General features: G+C 48.6%; 1 protein-coding gene across 5 annotated transcripts in view; it reads right to left on the bottom strand.

The window, feature by feature from the left end:
• Nucleotides 1–18,911, bottom strand: part of ZDHHC14 (zDHHC palmitoyltransferase 14) — a 264,790-nt gene that overhangs the window by 14,288 nt on the left and 231,591 nt on the right. For all 5 annotated transcript variants that reach the window (XM_087865617.1, XM_087865614.1, XM_087865616.1 and 2 more), the window contains 3 exons: nucleotides 12,519–12,621; nucleotides 11,072–11,181; nucleotides 6,847–6,949 (listed from right to left, as the gene is read on the bottom strand). In XM_087865617.1, the coding sequence (XP_087721743.1) occupies nucleotides 6,847–6,949; nucleotides 11,072–11,181; nucleotides 12,519–12,621 (316 nt within the window). The remainder of the gene's footprint in view (nucleotides 1–6,846; nucleotides 6,950–11,071; nucleotides 11,182–12,518; nucleotides 12,622–18,911) is intronic.

Here is an 18,911-nt window from a genome sequence, read left to right as displayed (position 1 = left end):
GGGATTAAGGGACTTGCCCATGATATCCGAGCCCCCAGCATCAGGACTGGTGAATGCAAGACCAGGGGCTGGGATGCCACATGGAGCTCTACCTTTCCCCACTGCACTGAATGCTGAAATCTGTCCATTTGCAAAGCTTTTCCCTTCATTATCTTTTGGCTTTATTCTACCATCCTCACTAGTGTCCAATATGATCAAGAGACTTGATTTGACTTGGTGAGGGTAGAGTTGACAGGGGTGGGTGGAGAGAAAGTCAGGAAAAGATAATAAATGTTGATTTTCAAAAAAATTAATCTTCCAGCACGAGAGATAAAATCAGGTTAATAGATGACAAACATGAGAAACTCATCGTTTTTTAAAAACACCCGATGGCTGTTATTTCTAGGATACCTAATAAAATTGACTCACATCTCTACTATTTCAAAGTGAATTTCTACAAGCCACATTATTCCTTCATAAGCACAGGGAAGTAAACTGTAAGCTTTCCCAGCTATTGGCAGGTACCTCCCCACCACCTCCAGCTATCTATGGGCACCCAAATGCCACCATAAGCTTCCCCCTAACCTGCCCCGCCTCCTGTGTTTCCTTTGGTGACTTTTATGACCACCTTGTCACCACACTGAAAGGTGGGGGGCATCCCTGGCTCCTTGTCCCCAGACCTCCACAGAGACTGCATCTCCAAGTCCCAGACTGTTCCTGCCTCTTCTCTGAACCCACCTCGGCTGTCCTGGCCAGCCCCATTGCTGCTAGGCCTACCATGAGGGCCTTCTTCTGTTCTCCCTGTCTCCATACTGACACGCCTCCCTCTGCACCCCACATGACCTCCCGGACTCCATTCACCCCCAAGAAAATCTGATGGTCTTGCTCACTGAACTGAGTCTATGCAATGACTCCCTGCCACGTACAGAAACCCACTCTGGTTTTAAGGCACCCAAGGCTCTTCACATGCTCCTCTCCTGCCTTAGCTCCCTCCAACGCCTGCTTTGCAACCCACAGCTTGGTCACTCAGTCCTCCTGCTCCTGCACAGGCACGCAGGTCCACCCCACGTCTGCCTGTGTCCATGTCTGTGCTCTGCTTGGAGCACCCCTCCCCCCTCGGGGGGGCTAATGCAGTGTAACTAATCTCTTAATATTTGACTCAGATGTCATCTTCTCCAGAAAGCTTTGCCTGAAACCCAAGTACTTCTGTTTGGAGTTCCACAATTGCCCGGCCTCTCGTTTGCTAGCATATTCTGTTGAAATCCTCCATACACCTGAATATGAATATTCTCTGAACAGATCATGTCTTAGCTGAGCCCAATTGACCCAAGGTTTTTCAAGAAAAACTTTCTTTGTGTCAAAGCCAAATATAGCTCAAGAATCATTCCTTTAACCCCAAACTTGGAGAATTCAAGAGAATTTGAAGGCTATGGTGATGGTTTTCAATACTGACCGATGATTAAAGTCACCTCCAAGATCATTACAACGGCAATGCTTGGACCACCACCTGGGGATTCTTCCTTAACTGGGCTCAGGATATCAGCGTTGTGATCCTAATGTTTATCCAGGGCTGAGACCCGCTGGATGGTACTAAGCTCAGCTGCCAGATATAAGGCCAGATCTGAAGAGGTTCAACTGACACCAATTTGAGGGCTTTTGAAGTTGAATTAGTGGAAAGCAACCAGGCCTTGATCCACTAGATGTGTGACTCTGAGCAAGCCAGCCATTATTCTAAAGCCCCAGTTTCATGCTTTGTAAAATGGGAATAACTTGCAGGTTGTTGTGTGGATTAAATGAGATGATCTTTGCAATAACAGTATCAACACTGTCCACATTCTGCTGATTGCAAAGACTGATAAACTCCAGCAGAGACCCACGTGACCACAGTATAATTCTGTATTAAATAAACTTGGTTCCACTTTTAGAACTGCCTGAAATTCACCTTGTTTTTTTTTTCACATCACCTTGTGATTTAAATTCAACTTTAAAGGACTTAAAGCCAGTTTTCACATCTGTCTAATTGGGGACTGGGACACAAGAATGTTTTTTATTGATCTTGTGCTCTAATTATACCTAATAAATGAAATAAAGAAATACAAAGGAAGATCATGGATTGCTTGTGGACAAATTGCTCTTAGTGATGATGTGTGTTTCCTAAAGAGCAGAAGGTAAGTGCCGTGTCCCCTGCTGCATCAGACACTAGGAAACCTGCAGGGATTGGGGTCCCTTATGGCCAGGCACTGTTGGTCCTGATGTGTTGGCTCAGTTTGAGGTGGTCTTGGTTGGGGTGTCTGTTAGAGGCAGACGAAGCAAGTCAAAAGAAAGGCATGTTATAATTTGCCTCAAGGAATTCATTTATGGTCAGTCTTGAAATATTTTAGCTCATTTTCCCATATTTTGACAATTCCTGGAGACTGCTTGTGTATTTCTCCTGGTCCTAACATTACTCAGGGCAGGACCGGCAGTCCACGCTGGAAGTCACTTTGCTAGAGTCCCCCAGCTCTCTCCTCTGGGGGAGTTACACGTATTTCACAGCACATGGGAAACACGAAACACCAATTTCACCCTTCAGGGCTCACTCCACCTGTGTTCCTTCCCTCTCACCACGGTCCTGGGCTACTGCTGCCCTCTCCCTTCACTTCTATAAATTACTCTCATTTTCTGTTTGTTTTCCTTTTCTGGTCCTTAACTTTGCCTCCTTTCATCTATTTCCATAATAAAACAATACTGATGTATGATCAAAGAGACAGGGCAACAAATTACGTAACTTTGTAAAATAAATTCCTAGAAAGACATGTACTATTGAAACTGACTCAAGAAGAAGTAGAAACCCTGAATAGACCTGTAGTAAGTTGTGAGTGACTTCATAAAAAAACAAAAAAACCCCAAAAAACCTAGCCACAAAGAAAAGCTCAGGACCAGATGGCTTCACTGGGGAATTCCACCAGATCTTTTAAAAAGAATTAATTCCAGTTCTTCATAAATTCTTCCAAAAAACAGAAGAGAAAGAAACACTTCTCAACTCAGTCTATAAAGCTAATATTACCCTGATCCCAGCACCAGATAAAACAAGAAAAGGGAACTGCAGACCAAAATCTTTTAGGAATATAGATGCAAAAAATCCTCAATAAAACACCAGCAAACCAAATCCAGCAACATATAAAAGGGAATATACATCATGGCTAAGTAGGATTTGTCCCAGACATTCAAGAAATATGAGACAAATAAGAAGGGGAAGTTTTGGTATGAAGTCCAGACTGCAGCAGGGTCTCGGGTCTGGGTCAGGGTGGGTGGGAGGAGGAGGAACCCAGGGTCACAGTGTTTACTCTCTTTTAGGAAGAGCTGGCTCCCTCTCCTGTGTATGGGGACTGAGAAGTTATTCTCTGCTCTTCTGACCTGTCAAGCTGCAAAGATCAGAGACTCATAAAGACCTTCGATCTAGATGGGGCTTTAGAGGTATATTAGTCTCAGCTCCCATTTTGCAGGCAGGGAAAACTGAGGACCACAGAGGCACAAGGACTTGTTAATAGTCAGACAGGTAACTGATGGGAGCCAGGACTGGAGTTCTCACTCTCTGCTTCCCATCGAGGCTCTTTCCCTCACCCAAGTCATGTCCATTTTTGTCCAGTTGCTCAAAGTAGATGCAATTGACCTGGCTGATCTTGTCACCATGGATATCGGAAGATGATGAGGATAATATAGCTAATATTTACATAATACCTTGTGCTAGGCAAGGTTTTAAGTGCTTAACATGCATTAACTCACTTAATCCCCATAGAAACCCTACAAGGTAAGGATATTAATGTTCCCATTTTATGGATGAAAACACTGAGGCACAAAGGCTAAGCAACTTGTCAAGGGCACTCATCTAGTAAGTGCACAATTAATCCTATCCCCTCTTGGTGAGAAGAAGGAAGGCCTCTTTAAAGCCTAGTGCCTGACTCTGAAATGCTCCCCATGTGGAAGACACGTCTCTGCACATTTTTAAGCCACTGCTGGAACACCCTGGCCCACGGACCTGTCTCCAAGACTATGCTATTTACCAAATCTGGAGTGGACTCGGCAGGATTTTGAGATTTTGTCTCTGAGAGGGAGAAGGTGGACCATGGAACTCAGCGATGTGGAGTCCATGGAAGTCAGGGGGAGCCACTGGTCCAGAAAGTGTACGAAGAATGTCATGGATCTGAACTTACGGGGTGCAGATAGCATTAGGGTCGTGGCGATTGGAGTGTTACTGTACTGGAAGGTTCCTAGGCCGACCTGTGCCTTGATCATTCCTTTACATCCCCTGGCTCTTTCAGTGCCTTGTCCTACAAGCTCTTCTGGAAAGATCTGTGTACGCCTGGACAAAGAAATTAATGAAACTCTTCCCCTTGATGTGTGCTCGTGGCGACGTGGAGCCGTGGCACATGGTGTCTTCCACTTCCACTCGGTGAGCAAGGCAGACACAGGGCATGAAGTCCAAGAGCAGTCAGCCTCGGCAAGTCACCCGGGGCTATGGGTCCTCACTCAGTCCCCCCATCGTGACTCAAGATGCCACAGCTCCCCAGGCTGGGCCTGAAGAGGCTTTGCTGCAGGTCAGAGCTCTTCCCAAGCACCCAGTCTGACTGGCACTTAAGGCACATCCCCTAACCATTTCTGCCAGGCCAGTGCCCTTGGGGGAATGGCCTTAATTGGCGTCATGGTGTGGGTCTAGACGGACTGGACCCCAGAGGGCACAAGAGCAGTTTGATGACTCTGATTAACTATAAGGAGTGAAATGACCTCCCTGTCTCCTTCGTTAAACCCTCCCTCTCTGGCTATCATAGAGGCATATAGCTCAATAGATGTTTGTGGAACTAATAAGTTATGCCCTCATCCCATCTTAACATAAAGTGGTTTAATAGCATCAACACCTTGAAGGGGGCCTTGTTTACTTTTTAAATGTAGAGAAAGCGTGGAGCATGGGGGGCTCAGTACCATGGGAGTCACGGGGTGAACCTAATGTATGTTCATTGGTTTTGATAAGGACCACTGCCATGCCTGGTATCTTCTCGTGAGGGTTCCTACTACATTCTTCACGTATGTGTGTGTGTCCTGTCCCTGGGCCGCAGCCTCCGCGAGGCCAGAGGGACAGCACTCCACAGACCTTGCATCCCTACCACCGAGTTGAGTCCTCAACACACAGTAGGGACTCAGGAAGAGTTACTGAACGAACGAGAGGTTATATATGCAACGTGTGAAAACACACATCACAGGAGTTATCAGTGGATGCTGTGGTCAGGATTCCTCCCAGGAACTTTGTCCTTACAGAACATTTGTTATGCACCCTCAGATAGCTGAGAAAGACTTTGGAACATGGATACCATTGTCTTTAGTGCCTGTTCACGTAAAGAAGGCAGTATAAGAAGTGAACACGGGCATTAGCCATCAGACTGGTTTTGGATCCACAAATTCGTGGCTCTGTGTCCTTGGGCAGACGATCCACCTCTCCTACCTTTAAAAAAAAAAAGCAAGAGCCAAGAATGCCCATTTGCCACTGTTGGTTTGGATTAAACAAGATTCTGCTCAAGTGCTCTGAACACAGCTGGTGACAAATACATGTCATCTCCTTTCCTGTGGGCCTCTCTCCTTACTCTCTGTCCTCATTCTCCTCCTCTGAAATAGGCGGTGACCCTTAAGGGTCATATGTATGGGTGAGCGTGGACAGAACAACATGTCCTGTGACCACTTTCAGAAGGGAGTGTCAAGGACCGTGACGTGCACATACTCGACTTTAAAGGAGACGCTTTATCAGCAAAGCAAAGTACCACAACACAAAGAGGACACCACCACTGCCAACAAACAGCTCCCAGCAAGTTTCCCTGGGGGCCGGAGCCCAGTGTCAGGGCTGTCAACAGGGTCGCAGGGATGAAGCAGTTTCCCTTTGCCCTGAGCTTTCACCTTGCAGTTCTTTATAAGCAGAAACAAAGTGTCCAGGAAGCTGTCATTTTCCCAGACTAGCCCAGAAGGCAGGTCTTTGACCTGCTTGTTATGGAAACTCTTTTGCAGGTGATTCCATCTAAAAGAACAAACAGCTCCAAGCGGGGCCACAGACTGGGTCCCTTTCTGAAACATGAAATTTCTTTAGGGAAATCTGTTCCAGATAGAGTGAAGCCACAGTCTTCCAGACACCTAAGGATTTTTAAGGGACCAGTGGTCAGAGCCAGGCCTGACTGTGCTTTCAGGTACCCGCGGAGGGACTCCTGCCCTGGCCCCAAGTCTCCCACCTGCAGACTGGGAACAAAGCCCATCCATATTCCACACCTCGCAGGACACCTGTGAGCCCTCTTCGGAGAGACTTGCTCAGTTTGGGCTCTGAATGAAGAACACCTCGTCTGATTATGTGCATTAAGGTATGTGTGGCTGTTCTAAGGTTTGGGCTGAGGAGGGGGAACAACTGGCCCGCCACTGCACCCTTAAAGGGGGGCTGGGGGAGGTCAGCACAGAGCGAGGCAAAGGCACAGAAAGGGACTATCTGGCCAGCCAGCCCTGCTGCCAGCAGCTGTATCCAACCCCCCAGACACCACCCTGGTTCTGTGTAAGGGGGCTTTCCATCACAAGGTGCCAAGAGCTGTTTCTGGAAGAACTTTTGCATGTGTACTTCCCCTTATGCAACCCGGAACACACCAACCACTCAACGGCCCTAATCATTTGTTGGGCACAGCCTTCATTTCAGGCTTCCTTTCCCTCCAGTAAGCCTTTCAGTGAATGAGTGTCCCGGGAAGGTTCCTAAGTGTGCTTGGTTTGTTACTGGGTTAGTGACACAGACGCAGCAGAGAAGCCTTTGCAGGGAGCTCTGGCCCCCGCTGCGGGGAAGCTCTGGCCCCTGCTACAGGCGGCTCCTACCATGTCGCTCTGTGACTGCGTGGCCCCGTACGCGGCAATCCCGTTGGAGGGTGCGGCTGGCTGCGGCGTGTCAGGCTGGATGTATCCTCTTCTGTCAATTAGGCTGCCACAGAAAACAAAACAACACGGAGCAAGAGAGTGAACCAAAAGCCAAAGACGCCATCAACACTATTTTAATTTCCATTTGGGGCTCCTTCTTTCTGTGTGGGGCCCCACTGCTGGCACCTGGGGATACACCCCAACTTACCGTCAGGTATAGTCAGGGACCAAATTCTGTCACCTATGCCTTTAAAAAATGCCTGTAGCACCAGCTCCCTCCCTGGCACCTGCTGCAGACTCCCACGGTCACCTACCCCCCCCCCCCCCCGCCGCCCCCGCAACCACGCCCGGCATGGCCCCCGGCGCTCCGTCTAACGCCCAGTCCTCGTAAGGCCTCCCCCGCCTGCTTGCCCTGCTCTGGGGGCGCTCCATCACCCGCGAACACCCCGGGTATTCCTACCACTTGTCCCCAATTCCGCCCCAGCCTCAGTCCACGCCTTCTTACTACAAGCACGGTGTTCCCATGTCCATTCCTTCCACAGGCGCGTGACACCTGCCTGCGCCTGCGCACTGCACGGAGCACAGGCCCCAGACCCAGCCGCGCGCGCTCGGTGTTCGCCGTCCCCGCATTTCGCTCCAGCTCTGGTTTTTCTCGCCCCAGTCACTCTCCCTTCCACTCTCCACTGTCCATTCTCCACGGGCAGCTTCTAAAGCCCCCAACCTTGCTCTTGCCCCTTCTCTGGATTCTCCAGGCCCTGCACGGGACTCCTCTAGTGGCACTTACCACTCTCTGCCTGGTGTTGCCGTGATTTTATCTACAGTCCCCTCTATCCAGCAGCCTGCCAGCCCCAGACAGCAATCTTCATCTTTTCTGCCCCCAGAGCACCTGCCCCCCTCACCCCAGACCCGGCCCCTCTGCTGCCCCTCTGAGCACCCTGTTGGCATCACAACAGGTTGGCATCACCCGTGTCCAGATTTGCATCTGTTGCGGAGGGTAAGCTTCACGAGAGCAGGAACCAGGTCTTCTGAATTACCGAGCTCAGTGGACGCCCACCCAGAGCTGAGAAGAAGCTTGGTGGCTGAATGAACAGAAGTGGGTCCCTGTCTACCACAGGCCAGTTTGCAGACCAATGGCATCATTAATGAGTAATAACTCCATCTCTTCTATGCTTGGCAGCGATTGCCCAGATGGGAGGTAGGGGAAGCTTTAGGTTGCCAGCAAAAGAGCTGCCTTTTGCTGCAAATGTTGTGAAATCGTTCTTTTTGATGGCTGAGTAATATTCCATCGTATATAGGGACCACATCTTAATCCAGTCATCTGTTGAAGGGCATCTCAGCTCCTTCCACAATTTAGCTATTGTGGACAATGCTGCTATGAACGTTGGGGTGCATATGGCCCTTCTCTTCACTATGTCTGTATCTTTGGGGTAAATACCCAGTAGTGCAATGGCTGGGTCATAGGGTAGCTCAATTTTTAACTTTTTAAGGGACCTCCACACTCTTTTCCAAAGTGCCTGTACCAAGTTGCATTCCCACCAACAGTGTAAGAGGGATCCCCTTTCTTGACATCCTCTCCAACATTTGTTGTTTCCTGCCATGTCAATTTTTGCCAAAAAAAAAAAAAAAAAACCTGCCTTCTTTCCTCCCCGAGTGTGGACCCTGACCCTAAGGGCAGGACTGCAAAGGGCAAGGGGGAGGTTCGGCTAATGAACTGGCGCTCCTGGTGTGGCCCCCAGGCCCCGCAACCTCCACAAGATGCTGCTGACGCATCAACGTGCCGGCAGGCACCCCCTCCTCCTGAGAGCGGAGGGCTGGTCTGCCGAGGCTGCCCTTCTCCTCATCAGTTTGGCTCTAGGGAGACAGGAGTTTTCCCAACTAGCACCTGCAGGTTTCCGGACCACCTGGTAACAAGGTGTGAAAAAATACTGTGACAAGATCTTGAAATGGGGCTCTCTCTGTTTCCAGGTTCGGTTGGATTCCCAGAGGTTTAGAAAAACCGATAAGTGACAAGAACCCCCATCTTCCAAAGGGGGGTGCGGGAGCCCCCTGCAGCTCACACCAAGTGTATGACCCCCTGCGAGGGCCCAGAAGACCAAAGTGGCAAGAGCAGAGAAGGGTGGACAAGCCGTCATCCACAGCCCATGGCGGACGGGAACGTCGCAGGTCCCCAGGGACACAGCCAGCGTGCAGTGGGGGTGGAAGTGTGTCTTCCCAAAAGAGGTGCTGAAATCCTACCCTGGCTGCAGGGGAAGGGGCGGAGAGGGCTGCCTTTCAGTGACCTCCGGGGTCCCTGCTCACAGAAGTGACACGATGCTCGAGGACACAAAAGTGCCCTGAGTCCTTCGTTTTATTTTGTTTTGAGGTGACAGGAGAAATTAAGGGGCTTGCAAGGGGATTTCATTCAGGAGTAAAAAAAAGAATGAGGTCATCAAAAGAGTCTGAAAGGAAGAGGGAGGACAAAATAAACTTCTTCTGGGCCTTCATCCTGTGTGTTCAGCCTATTTCGTGGACCAGCCACACACCCAAGACTGTGACATCCTGCCCTGAGTCTCCTTTCAGTCCTCACAACGGCCTGGCAGCCTCCCTAATCTGGATGCACTCCCCTTGCCTCATCTCTTGCTTTGCCCTCCATGGTCCCCTCACTCCTGCACATGAGCTCCTTCAGTTCGTCCTGACAGGCCACGCTCTCCTCTCACCTCAGGCCTGTTGCACATGCTGCTCCTGTGTCCTCCCCCCCGATTCCTTCCCCCAATTCCTACTCATCTGTTACAAAAGATGACAACTTAGGCCCCCTCCTCTGGGAAGCCCTCCTGGGTGTCCCATGGAACCCGCACCCTGGCCTCTGTTACAGCCACTCTTTGACTGTGTAGACTTGCCATTCTATTCAACGTGTCAGTGACAGGTTGACCCTTAGCACTGGCCCACAGGGCCTGACCCTGATCACACCTTGGGACTTTCTCTCTTTCCATTCCCTCTGCTAGACTTGTATGTCTCCCAAACCTGGCCATTCCTACCCTGCTGTCATGCACAGCTCTGGGGACCCATGCAGGGAACCAAATGTGGGTCTTTGCCCTCATGGTTCATAGCTCTCAGAGGGAAACATGAAGACACTCTTAGGGGCACATCGTTACACCATTTCAGAACATTTCAGAGGCAACTCAGGCACACAATTTTGGGCATGCTGGTGGTTCTTAGTCCCCGTTACACAGGCTTGTCTCGGATGCCCGTGGAAGGCTCTGGCCCCCTTAGGGGTCCGGGGTGGGTGAGGTAGGGCAGAGAGAGAAGGGACAGAGAAGGTGACAGGAGGGAGAAGCAAAGTCAAGCGCTATCCCCCTGTCATTTCTGCGCAGGGCCAGCTCCGGGAGCCTGTGGGCACAGCGGGAGAGGCCAGCAGCCCATCTTCCCTGCATGAACCTGGGAGAGGGTCACGTGGTTCCGAGAGGAGGGCTACCCTCGAGAAATGCCCCATCCAGAGGGACTTGGGTTTCGGAGAGAATACAACCCCAACTCAGCCGCAGTAGGCAATTTTATCCAGTCATGGAAGAAATAAGTTTGGTTGCGACAAGATTTGATATATAAACAATACAAAGCAGCGTCAAAAGCAAATTAAAGAGCGGGGAACGAGAAAAGAAAATGGGAGACTTCTAAATTCCTTTCCATGTTACAGATGTGTATTATAGATTTGGGGAATTGCTTCAGCCCCCGCAGATCTCTCCGCCTGAACCATTTTAGCCAATATATTCTATACAACTCAGCTCTTAGCACCCATATTTCTAGGTTTTCTAATTGCTTCCTACATTGCGTCCTGGCCCCCCTACTAAGCTAACCACAACTCTCTGCTCATCACGGATGCTCAAGATGACTCAATAATTAATGGGAGTCACGTGCCTCAGTTTCCCTATTTTGATCCTTAGAAGATTTTCCTCATCTTTGACACAAATTCAGTGAAAGAACCAAAAAGGTGGCAGGAACAGCAGCATAAACAGAGCCAGATCTCTACTGCCCTAAGGCCACGGCTCCGGGGCACGAAGCTGACCACTGGCCCAGCGGTCATCCCGGGGGGGTGTGATCAAATCTAGCAGTGGGTTTTGTGGCCGGGTCTCTACCTGGAGAGGCCTGTGCTGCTCAGCTGAGTTGTTGGCTTTCCCGGGGTCCGCTAAAGAGCGTGACGCTTCCCGAATCTCACCTTGGAGAGATGGGCCCACACAGGGCAACACAGCAGTTTGTGAAGATATTCCCGTAGCTGTAGGGATTGTAATTTTCTTTGCCTCTTTTATTTGACCAAGATCCTTTAATCTGAAAGAAAAAGAGAGTCAATAACACCAGTGCCACAGTTTAGGTGAACTGGATGCAAGAAGCCCACAGAGAATATGCAAATCATCTTTACTCATTTCTTCACCAGGAGAAACTGAGGCACTTTCTCAGGGAAAACCGGCATTTATCCCAAACTTGTAAATATTCCCAAACAGCAGGTCAGATTAGCGAGAAAGTAACATTCTCTGCGGACAATAATCTCGTTTCTACTACATGGTTCCAGAAGGTCAACTCACACAAGCCCATGGAGGTTTCCTTCAGACTCATAGTTGGCGATGCTCGCCCAACAGTAGTTAAATGAATGGTAGCCAAGAGTTAACATGGCTCCCCCGTCTGCCAGTTTACAGCCTGTCTGAATTTGGCCTCACAAAGTTGCCAAAATAATTTCACAGATTCGAATATCCACAGTTGCCAAATACAAGTAACTGTATTAATATTCTCTTAACTCACGTATCTCATCGAGCCTTTAAGGCAATCTGACTGAATCTGAGACATTTAATCGCTATACTGAAAGAGACTTCTGTCAGAATCTAAATATTCAGAGCAAAGAGGACCAGGCTGATGAGGAATATTTCCAACATTATGATTCCTGTTTTTATATCTCCTCTCTGGCCACACTAAGTATAGACAGGTAATCCTGGACAAAAAGTAAAACTCTGGGTCGGGGCAGTCTCCCCCAAAAATGAAACGGAGGTGTTAAACGTGAGAGGTGGATTCGTGTGTTCACCCCGAGATGTCAGCTGGCCACGGTCTCTCTTCGGGGGACATGTGACAGGTTGCTCACAAAACTATTGAAAAGGAAGAGAAGATAATCTCCTCCCTCAGCGTTTGGAATTGGGTGTCACTTAGCCGACCTCAGTATCTGGCTGACGTGGTCAGAAAGTAAAATAAATCAAAGATTCCCAACTGGTGGGGCGCCTGGGTGGCACAGCGGTTAAGCGTCTGCCTTCGGCTCAGGGCGTGATCCCAGCGTTCTGGGATCAAGGCCCACATCAGCCTCCTCCGCTAGGAGCCTGCTTCTTCCTCTCCCATCCCCCTGCTTGTGTTCTCTCTTTCGCTGGCTGTCTCTGTCAAATAAATAAAATCTTTAAAAAAATAAAAAATAAAAAATAAAAGAAATCCATTAAAAAAAAAAAAAAGATTCCCAACTGGGAATCATGGAGGCAGATGAATGAAGATATTTCCACACACACTCTTGGCTCTCAGAGGCTCACATCTGGAATGGGATGTGCAGAAGGCCTTGGTCCCCAAGCTCTTCTTTCCCCCTCAGCCTCTGGACACGGACCCCACACCCACCACCTGGGCCTGCCAGAACTTACGTCTTCATTCGTCGTCTGGTTGGAGCTGATCAGGTATGTGTGGAAACCCGAGAGGCCGACGATAGACCAGACGGAGAAGAAGCACACCACGGCCTCCAGCACAGTGGCCTGGAGTCAAGGAGCAGAACGGGGAAGGTGGGGAGAGCTCTCAGGGTGCCTGAGGAGCCAGGATGACGTGAGGTTTGGATGGGAAACACCCACAGACACTGCCTCAGGCCTTCGAGTCTGCCTCGCTTCACATCAGGGTCGTCCCTAGTCAGAGGGGGATCCTCCAGGGCCGGCACTGTGCCCCTCTCTCCTCCAGCCTCACCTCCTTCATGCTCAGTGAACCATCAGTGGGCTCCCTGAACTGTCATATCAACAGGTGTCTCCCCCAGCTTGGCGTCGAGGGTGTGAGTGAACTATCGCACAACAACTGACAGTCGTGCATAGGGCCAGCCACCGGCACCTGTAAACCTGGGCAGGGCTTCTCTTCATGCCTCTCTCTCCCTGATGGTCCCTTTCCCCAGTGCTGGCTGCCCACCCCCCACCTATGGGCGGGCTTCTGAACCAGGCGGCCATTTCTCAGAGTGACGTTAGGGTGAGGGGTCTTTTTACTTAAGGGGATTTTTTTCCCAGCCCCTCAGCCCACCCTGACACATAAGGCTATTTTCAGTTAGTCGATGGGCAACTAGGAAACGTGGAGGCTCACCGGACATTGAGTGTTGGGGAGTCCAGAGTTCCACAAGAAGTGCTATAACCAGAGGAGAGAAAGTGTGGTATTCTTCCACAGATGAGATGAATCAACCCCGAGTATGGCAATTTGAAAGGACTAGAGAATTTTTCTGTTCCACAAATGCTTATAAAATTCTATTTACAAGATGTAGATGTTTTGCAGGGAAAAAAAATAATCCATCATAGGTCTGGGAGTTTAAATATCCACCCTGCATCCCTCATCGATAAGTTAGAGGCTAGAGAAAGCAAATCCCCAGGCTTTCTTAACGCTCCCAAGGATAGAAGCCATGGATCATGCTATAATACATGACCATTGATTTTTTTTCCAGGATTGGATAGAATTCATCTTTCGGCCAGAGACATGAATACAGTATTCAGTGCAATGTCATAACCTGCCACGTCATTATTAACAAATACCATTGTCCGGACCTGTGGGGTGGCATACAAAATAGGAGAAATGAATGGGCTCCTGTCTGTTGACTGACTCAACATCAGGATAAACCACTGGCTCTGCTCTTGGAGAAGTAGAAAAATGCTTTACTCTTCTAAGGTTTAAACTTCTAGAGACCGCAAGCACTCAGAAAAGCACTATCCTGAAATTAGATGGACATCTGAAGAGGAGAAGAATGTTCTTCTGCCAGCTAGCTCAGACGAAAACAGCCCGGAGCACCCAGACTCTTACAGATGCCCACACGGGGTGCTCCCAGCGAGCCCTGTCCACTCCGCATGGAAGCAGGCAGGAGGCGGACAAAAGGGAGGAGTAGCTACATCTCTTGAGAAGAGGAAAACTAAGGCAGTATTTCGGAAAAGCAGGTAAGTACAGGTATGTAGGGAGGATCTGTGGGGATAAGAGAGAGATGCAGAGAAGAAGACCCCATCCCAGCACTGCCAACAGCCAGGGCACCCCCTTTCATTTGTCCCAGGGTTGTCTGGATGGGGCAAATGCTGATGAGGGGAGGCTCCAGATGCACCTGGGGACACAAAGATGGCGGCTCATGTAGCAAAGATGGTCTCATTCTCAGCTGCCTTCGCACAGGTGACAGCTCACAGATGCCCCTCCTCTGACCATGCCCGCCCCCCCTGCTGAGACAGACTGGGGAAGCAAACCACGTAGGGTTTGAAGGCAGCGGTGAAGTGGAGTCCAGGGAAAATGATGGAGGTAAGCCGTGGGAAGACTGAATCAAGGAAAAGTGGGTTGCAGAAAGGCAAGTGACACTGGCAATGAACTTGCACGGCTGGAAGGAAAAGACAAGAGCTAGGAAGGTCAGAGAGGAGGGGACACATGAAACGGAAACAAGAAATGGTCAGGGCAGAAAAGAGAATAAAGAATGAAAGCAAAAGCCTTATTTGCTGAATAATACATGAAGAGCCGAACTTCTGTCTCAGGAATACTTAGGTGTCGCCACAAGTTTACGATCCGGGTGGAACGATGGTGATGTCAGAAGATACACAAATGCTTACGCTGAACCGTCTAAAAACTGGCGTGTCAAAGTGGAGGAGGACTGCAGCAATTAAAGGGGCTGCTGCTCCATTTGCAACACCACTTAAAACACTCACCTCCAAGGAGGCATTGTTACCAGTGGGCATGGAACTTGAAAGGCTTATAGCTCCAAAAATAAACATGCAGTTTTCTGTATTAATATCTCATGAGCTTTAGAGATGTTTTATAAATAGCAGACTGCAGTTGCATGGTTAGCGCACGGCTGGGTCAAAATGACATGAATACAAGGCAGGATGCAAGACAAGGTCCCCTTGCGCTTGCCCCGCACGGCAGAGGCCCCCCACCACGTGTTGTAAGGAGCCATCATCATCATTCATAACAACTTAAGGCTGGTGTTTCTGGCTACGAGTCAGGTAGTACCCTGAAGGCTTCACGTAGATTAACTCACTTGATCCTCAGTGACCTGGTGAGAAGTGGGATTCCCAATTACCCAATAGGGAAACTGAGGCAGAGAGCAATTCAGTACTTTGCTTGAGAAATAGCAGGGCTAGGGATGGACCCCTGGAAGTGTGGCTGGGCCAGTAGAACAGAAAAGCCATGGGCTGGTTCCTTCCCTATTCCTGCTGAGGACCTGGTGGCTCTAGGCTGACAGCATCCTGCTGGGGAAGATGGGGACCCTCCTTGTCATGGATTTGTGATACTATGGCAGCTTGAGTATACCACTCCCCTTCAGCTTCACTCTCAGGCAGGGGGACAAATATTTGAACACATCTTCTCATTGACTTGATAGCCAGATGTTGAAAATATCTATGGCATAATAAGATCAATATAAATTTCTCTTGGGCATCTGGGTGGCTCAGTCGGTTAAGCATCTGCCTTCAGCGTAGGTCGTGATTCCAGGGTCCTGGGATTGAGTCCTGTATAGGGCTCCCCGCTCAGCGGGGAGCCTGCTTCTCCCTCTTCCTCTGCTTCTCTCTCCATCTCTCATGAATAAATAAAATTTCTCTTAGATATATCAAAACCTATTTACTGAGATTTTTAAAAGGGGAAATGAGGGAAAAACATGCCAATTCCACTGAGAACCAACTGAATAAGAGTTGGATGTTTACTGCCTCAGAGATGGTTCCAAATTATAGCAGTTACCATGGCCAGCCTCTGTCTCCCTCCAGCCTCCAGTAAGACAGGGAGCCCGTTGCATGGCCGGGGGTGGGGGAGTGGCATTCAATTCCCTGTGGCTCCCAGCCTAGGATGCTGCACATGGAGGTACTCACTAGATGACCGTGGGCATGCAAAAGCCTGAAAAATGCTGATGGGCAGACACCCCTCCATTGAGTTTCTGCGCCATCCCGGGAGTGCCTGCTCAGTGCCCTTCTGTGCAGCCAGCCCTGCACTGAGGACAGGGGAGGTGGGGACGGATTCACTCCCTCCTCTAAGGGAGTACAAACCTGTTTGTGCAGGGGAAGTAAGAAAGGCAAGAATCCCATGCAGACATGTGGGCAGCGTGTTGGACAGCATGGTGAGGGCATCTCAGTCTTTGGAAAATCACAAATGGTGAGAGATCATGGAACCAAACATCTTTTAGCCTTTCTGGGCCCCCACTCTTTTGTCAGAAAAAAATGCACACACACTTTTTTTTCTTATAATTTCAGGAGTTTTGGAAACTCCCCTGATACCTCTCCATAGATACACATGGACCTCAAGTTAAGAGGTCCTGATTTATTATAATCCCTTAATTTTACAGGTAGGAAGCTGAGGCCCAGAGGGGCCAAGCCATTTATAAGAGCTCACACAGCAGTTCACGGTAGAACCAAACTAAGAACTTCGTTTCCAGACTTCTAGGACAGAAAGAACCCTTCCCAAGGCCCCATGTGATGACAGTGTCAAGGACAGGCTGTGACTTACGGCAGCAAGGCCACCTGTGATATGGAACCTTACCCATTAGTCCCACAGTCTTTGTCTCTCTCAGTACCTCACCAGCCATCTTTACATTTTCCAGCAATCAGGCTGGGGATGGTATTTTTTTGCCAAGCGCCAAATCCAGGTAATAGTTTAAAAAGTCTGTATTTCATGTGCGTTTCCTCATTGACCCAAATCCCCTGGATTCCAGAATGGCCGGGGATGCCAAGTCCAGGCTCTGCCTCGGCCTTTCCTTCCTGAGCACTGAACTTACGAGGCTCTGGGCGGCACACGGTGTTGAGGGGCACTTCCCTGCGCAGCCAGAGCCCTCACGAAGTTTAATCTGCTTCAGGTCTCTGTCATGGGTTCTGATGTTTAAAATGTAAGAAACGAATGTTCTTAGTAATCTTCTTTTTTCCCTTAAAAATTACAATAAAATCGGCAGCGCTGCCTTACAGGAAGTTCTGATGGAAGAGCAGATAGCAGCGATACTTCCCCTTCTTTTGTGGCTTCAGTGTCTACGTCAGCATTTAATGCTGGTAGATATTTACGTTCAGGAATTTGTCGGCATATTTTCCTCATCCATTGGATGACCCTGTAATCCTTAGACAGAGATGGGAAAATACAGCTCGTGCCGCCATCGCTGTGTCTGGGGTGTGGGCCCTTCACGTCCCAGTGATTCGCGTGACAGACACTTTGGAAAGTCACAGAGACCCCTCAGTCTGGATCACGTGACTATCATCTTTCAGTCTCTGAAATCCTTCTGTCCTACATTCTTTAATACTGGGAAATAAAGGTGCACGTTCTCCCAAATTAATCTATGAGTCACTGTAATTCCCATCAAAATTCCAACTGGAATTTTAAAAGAGGAAACAGACTCGAGTATTCATCAGGAAGAGAAAATGTGCAAGAACGGGTAAGAAAACTTGAAAAAAAATTGCAGTTTGGGGGATGGGAGGAGACTTTCAGTAAACCAAACGAGGTACAAACAGCACCAGGGCAGAGTCTGAGAGAGACCTGTGGGCATGTGGGGTACAGAAGGCACTTCAAATTAGTGGTGAAAGAATACACCGGTGGTTCTCAAAGTGTGGCCCGTGCCACCCTTAGGGTCCCTGAGATCCTTTCAGGGAAACCCCCAGGTCAGGACTATTTTCCTATCGATGCCAAAACATTATTTACCAGTCTCGATGCTATTCTCTACTTTGGGGGCTTCCTCTGGAGGCTACAGGACGCAAGACTCATGTCCTCACTCTCATCAGAATATGATGAGTGTTGGTGCACTCTGTGTTTTAAAAATTTCTCAGCCATAGTTTTGAACGTGACCTCTAGAAATAAATATAACCTACGTAAACAAAAGCTCTTTGGGTCCTCAATAATTTTTAAGAGTTCAAAGGAGTCCTGAGACCAAAAGGTTTGAGAACGGCCAGAACAGAATAGTGAGCAGTACGGGGACACTTCACTAAACATTTGGGAAAAATATAGTGAGAACTTTAGCGCACGCTCACACACACACACACACACACACACACACACACACACACACATGATTAGAGTACAGAGAAATTACTTTGTCAAACTGAAGAAATAAAATCTAAAAGTATTAGAGGAAAATAAAGGAAATATTCCTACAATTTGGGGTATGGATATAAGGCACAAAATCTAGGAGTCATGCAGCATAAGATTTACAGACTGATTTCATTAAAAAGTTAAGCATTGTTTTCTTTGTATTGAAAAAGTAAAGTTAAAAGGGAAGTGACAGGTTGGGAGAAAAATATTGGCAAGAGATTCATTGAGAATAAAGAATATGTTAATAGGAAAAGAACAAACAACCTGGTTACAAAACGGACAGAGTATGGACTAGCACATCGTGGTAATGAAAAGAAAAAAGTGGACAAACAGGAAAATCAGCACAAGGTGGCCATTATCCAGAAAATGGAAATTAAAACAATGAATTTTTCCCCTCATCAAACTGGCAAAAGTCACAGCACTGATGACATCCAGTGTAGGTGAAGGTGTGGGGAAAGGGGAGGACGAATTGGTACAGTCTCTTCAGGGGACACTGTGGCCTGCCTCATTAACTTTCATCTCCGTGATTCCACGTTTAGTTATCAGTCCTGGAGAAACACTAACACCTGTGCACAAAGAGATACAGGCAAGAACATCCACTGCCTCATTTTTTAAGCAGTAAAAAAAAATTAAGAAATCTAAATATGCATCAACGGAAGCATACACTATGGTTCATCTGCATTCTGAAATTCGATAAAGCAGTTGGAAAAAAATGAGGTAGTCCATATGCTGACATGGAAGGGAGCTCCAGGACGTGTTTAAAAATCAAACCGTTG

This window comes from Ursus americanus, chromosome 11, assembly GCF_024610735.1.
Source record: "Ursus americanus isolate L20-20 chromosome 11, mUrsAme1.1.p, whole genome shotgun sequence".
NCBI lineage: Eukaryota > Metazoa > Chordata > Mammalia > Carnivora > Ursidae > Ursus > Ursus americanus.
The sequence above is the reverse complement of the archived record's forward strand: the minus strand, read 5'-3'. Positions and strand labels throughout refer to the sequence as shown.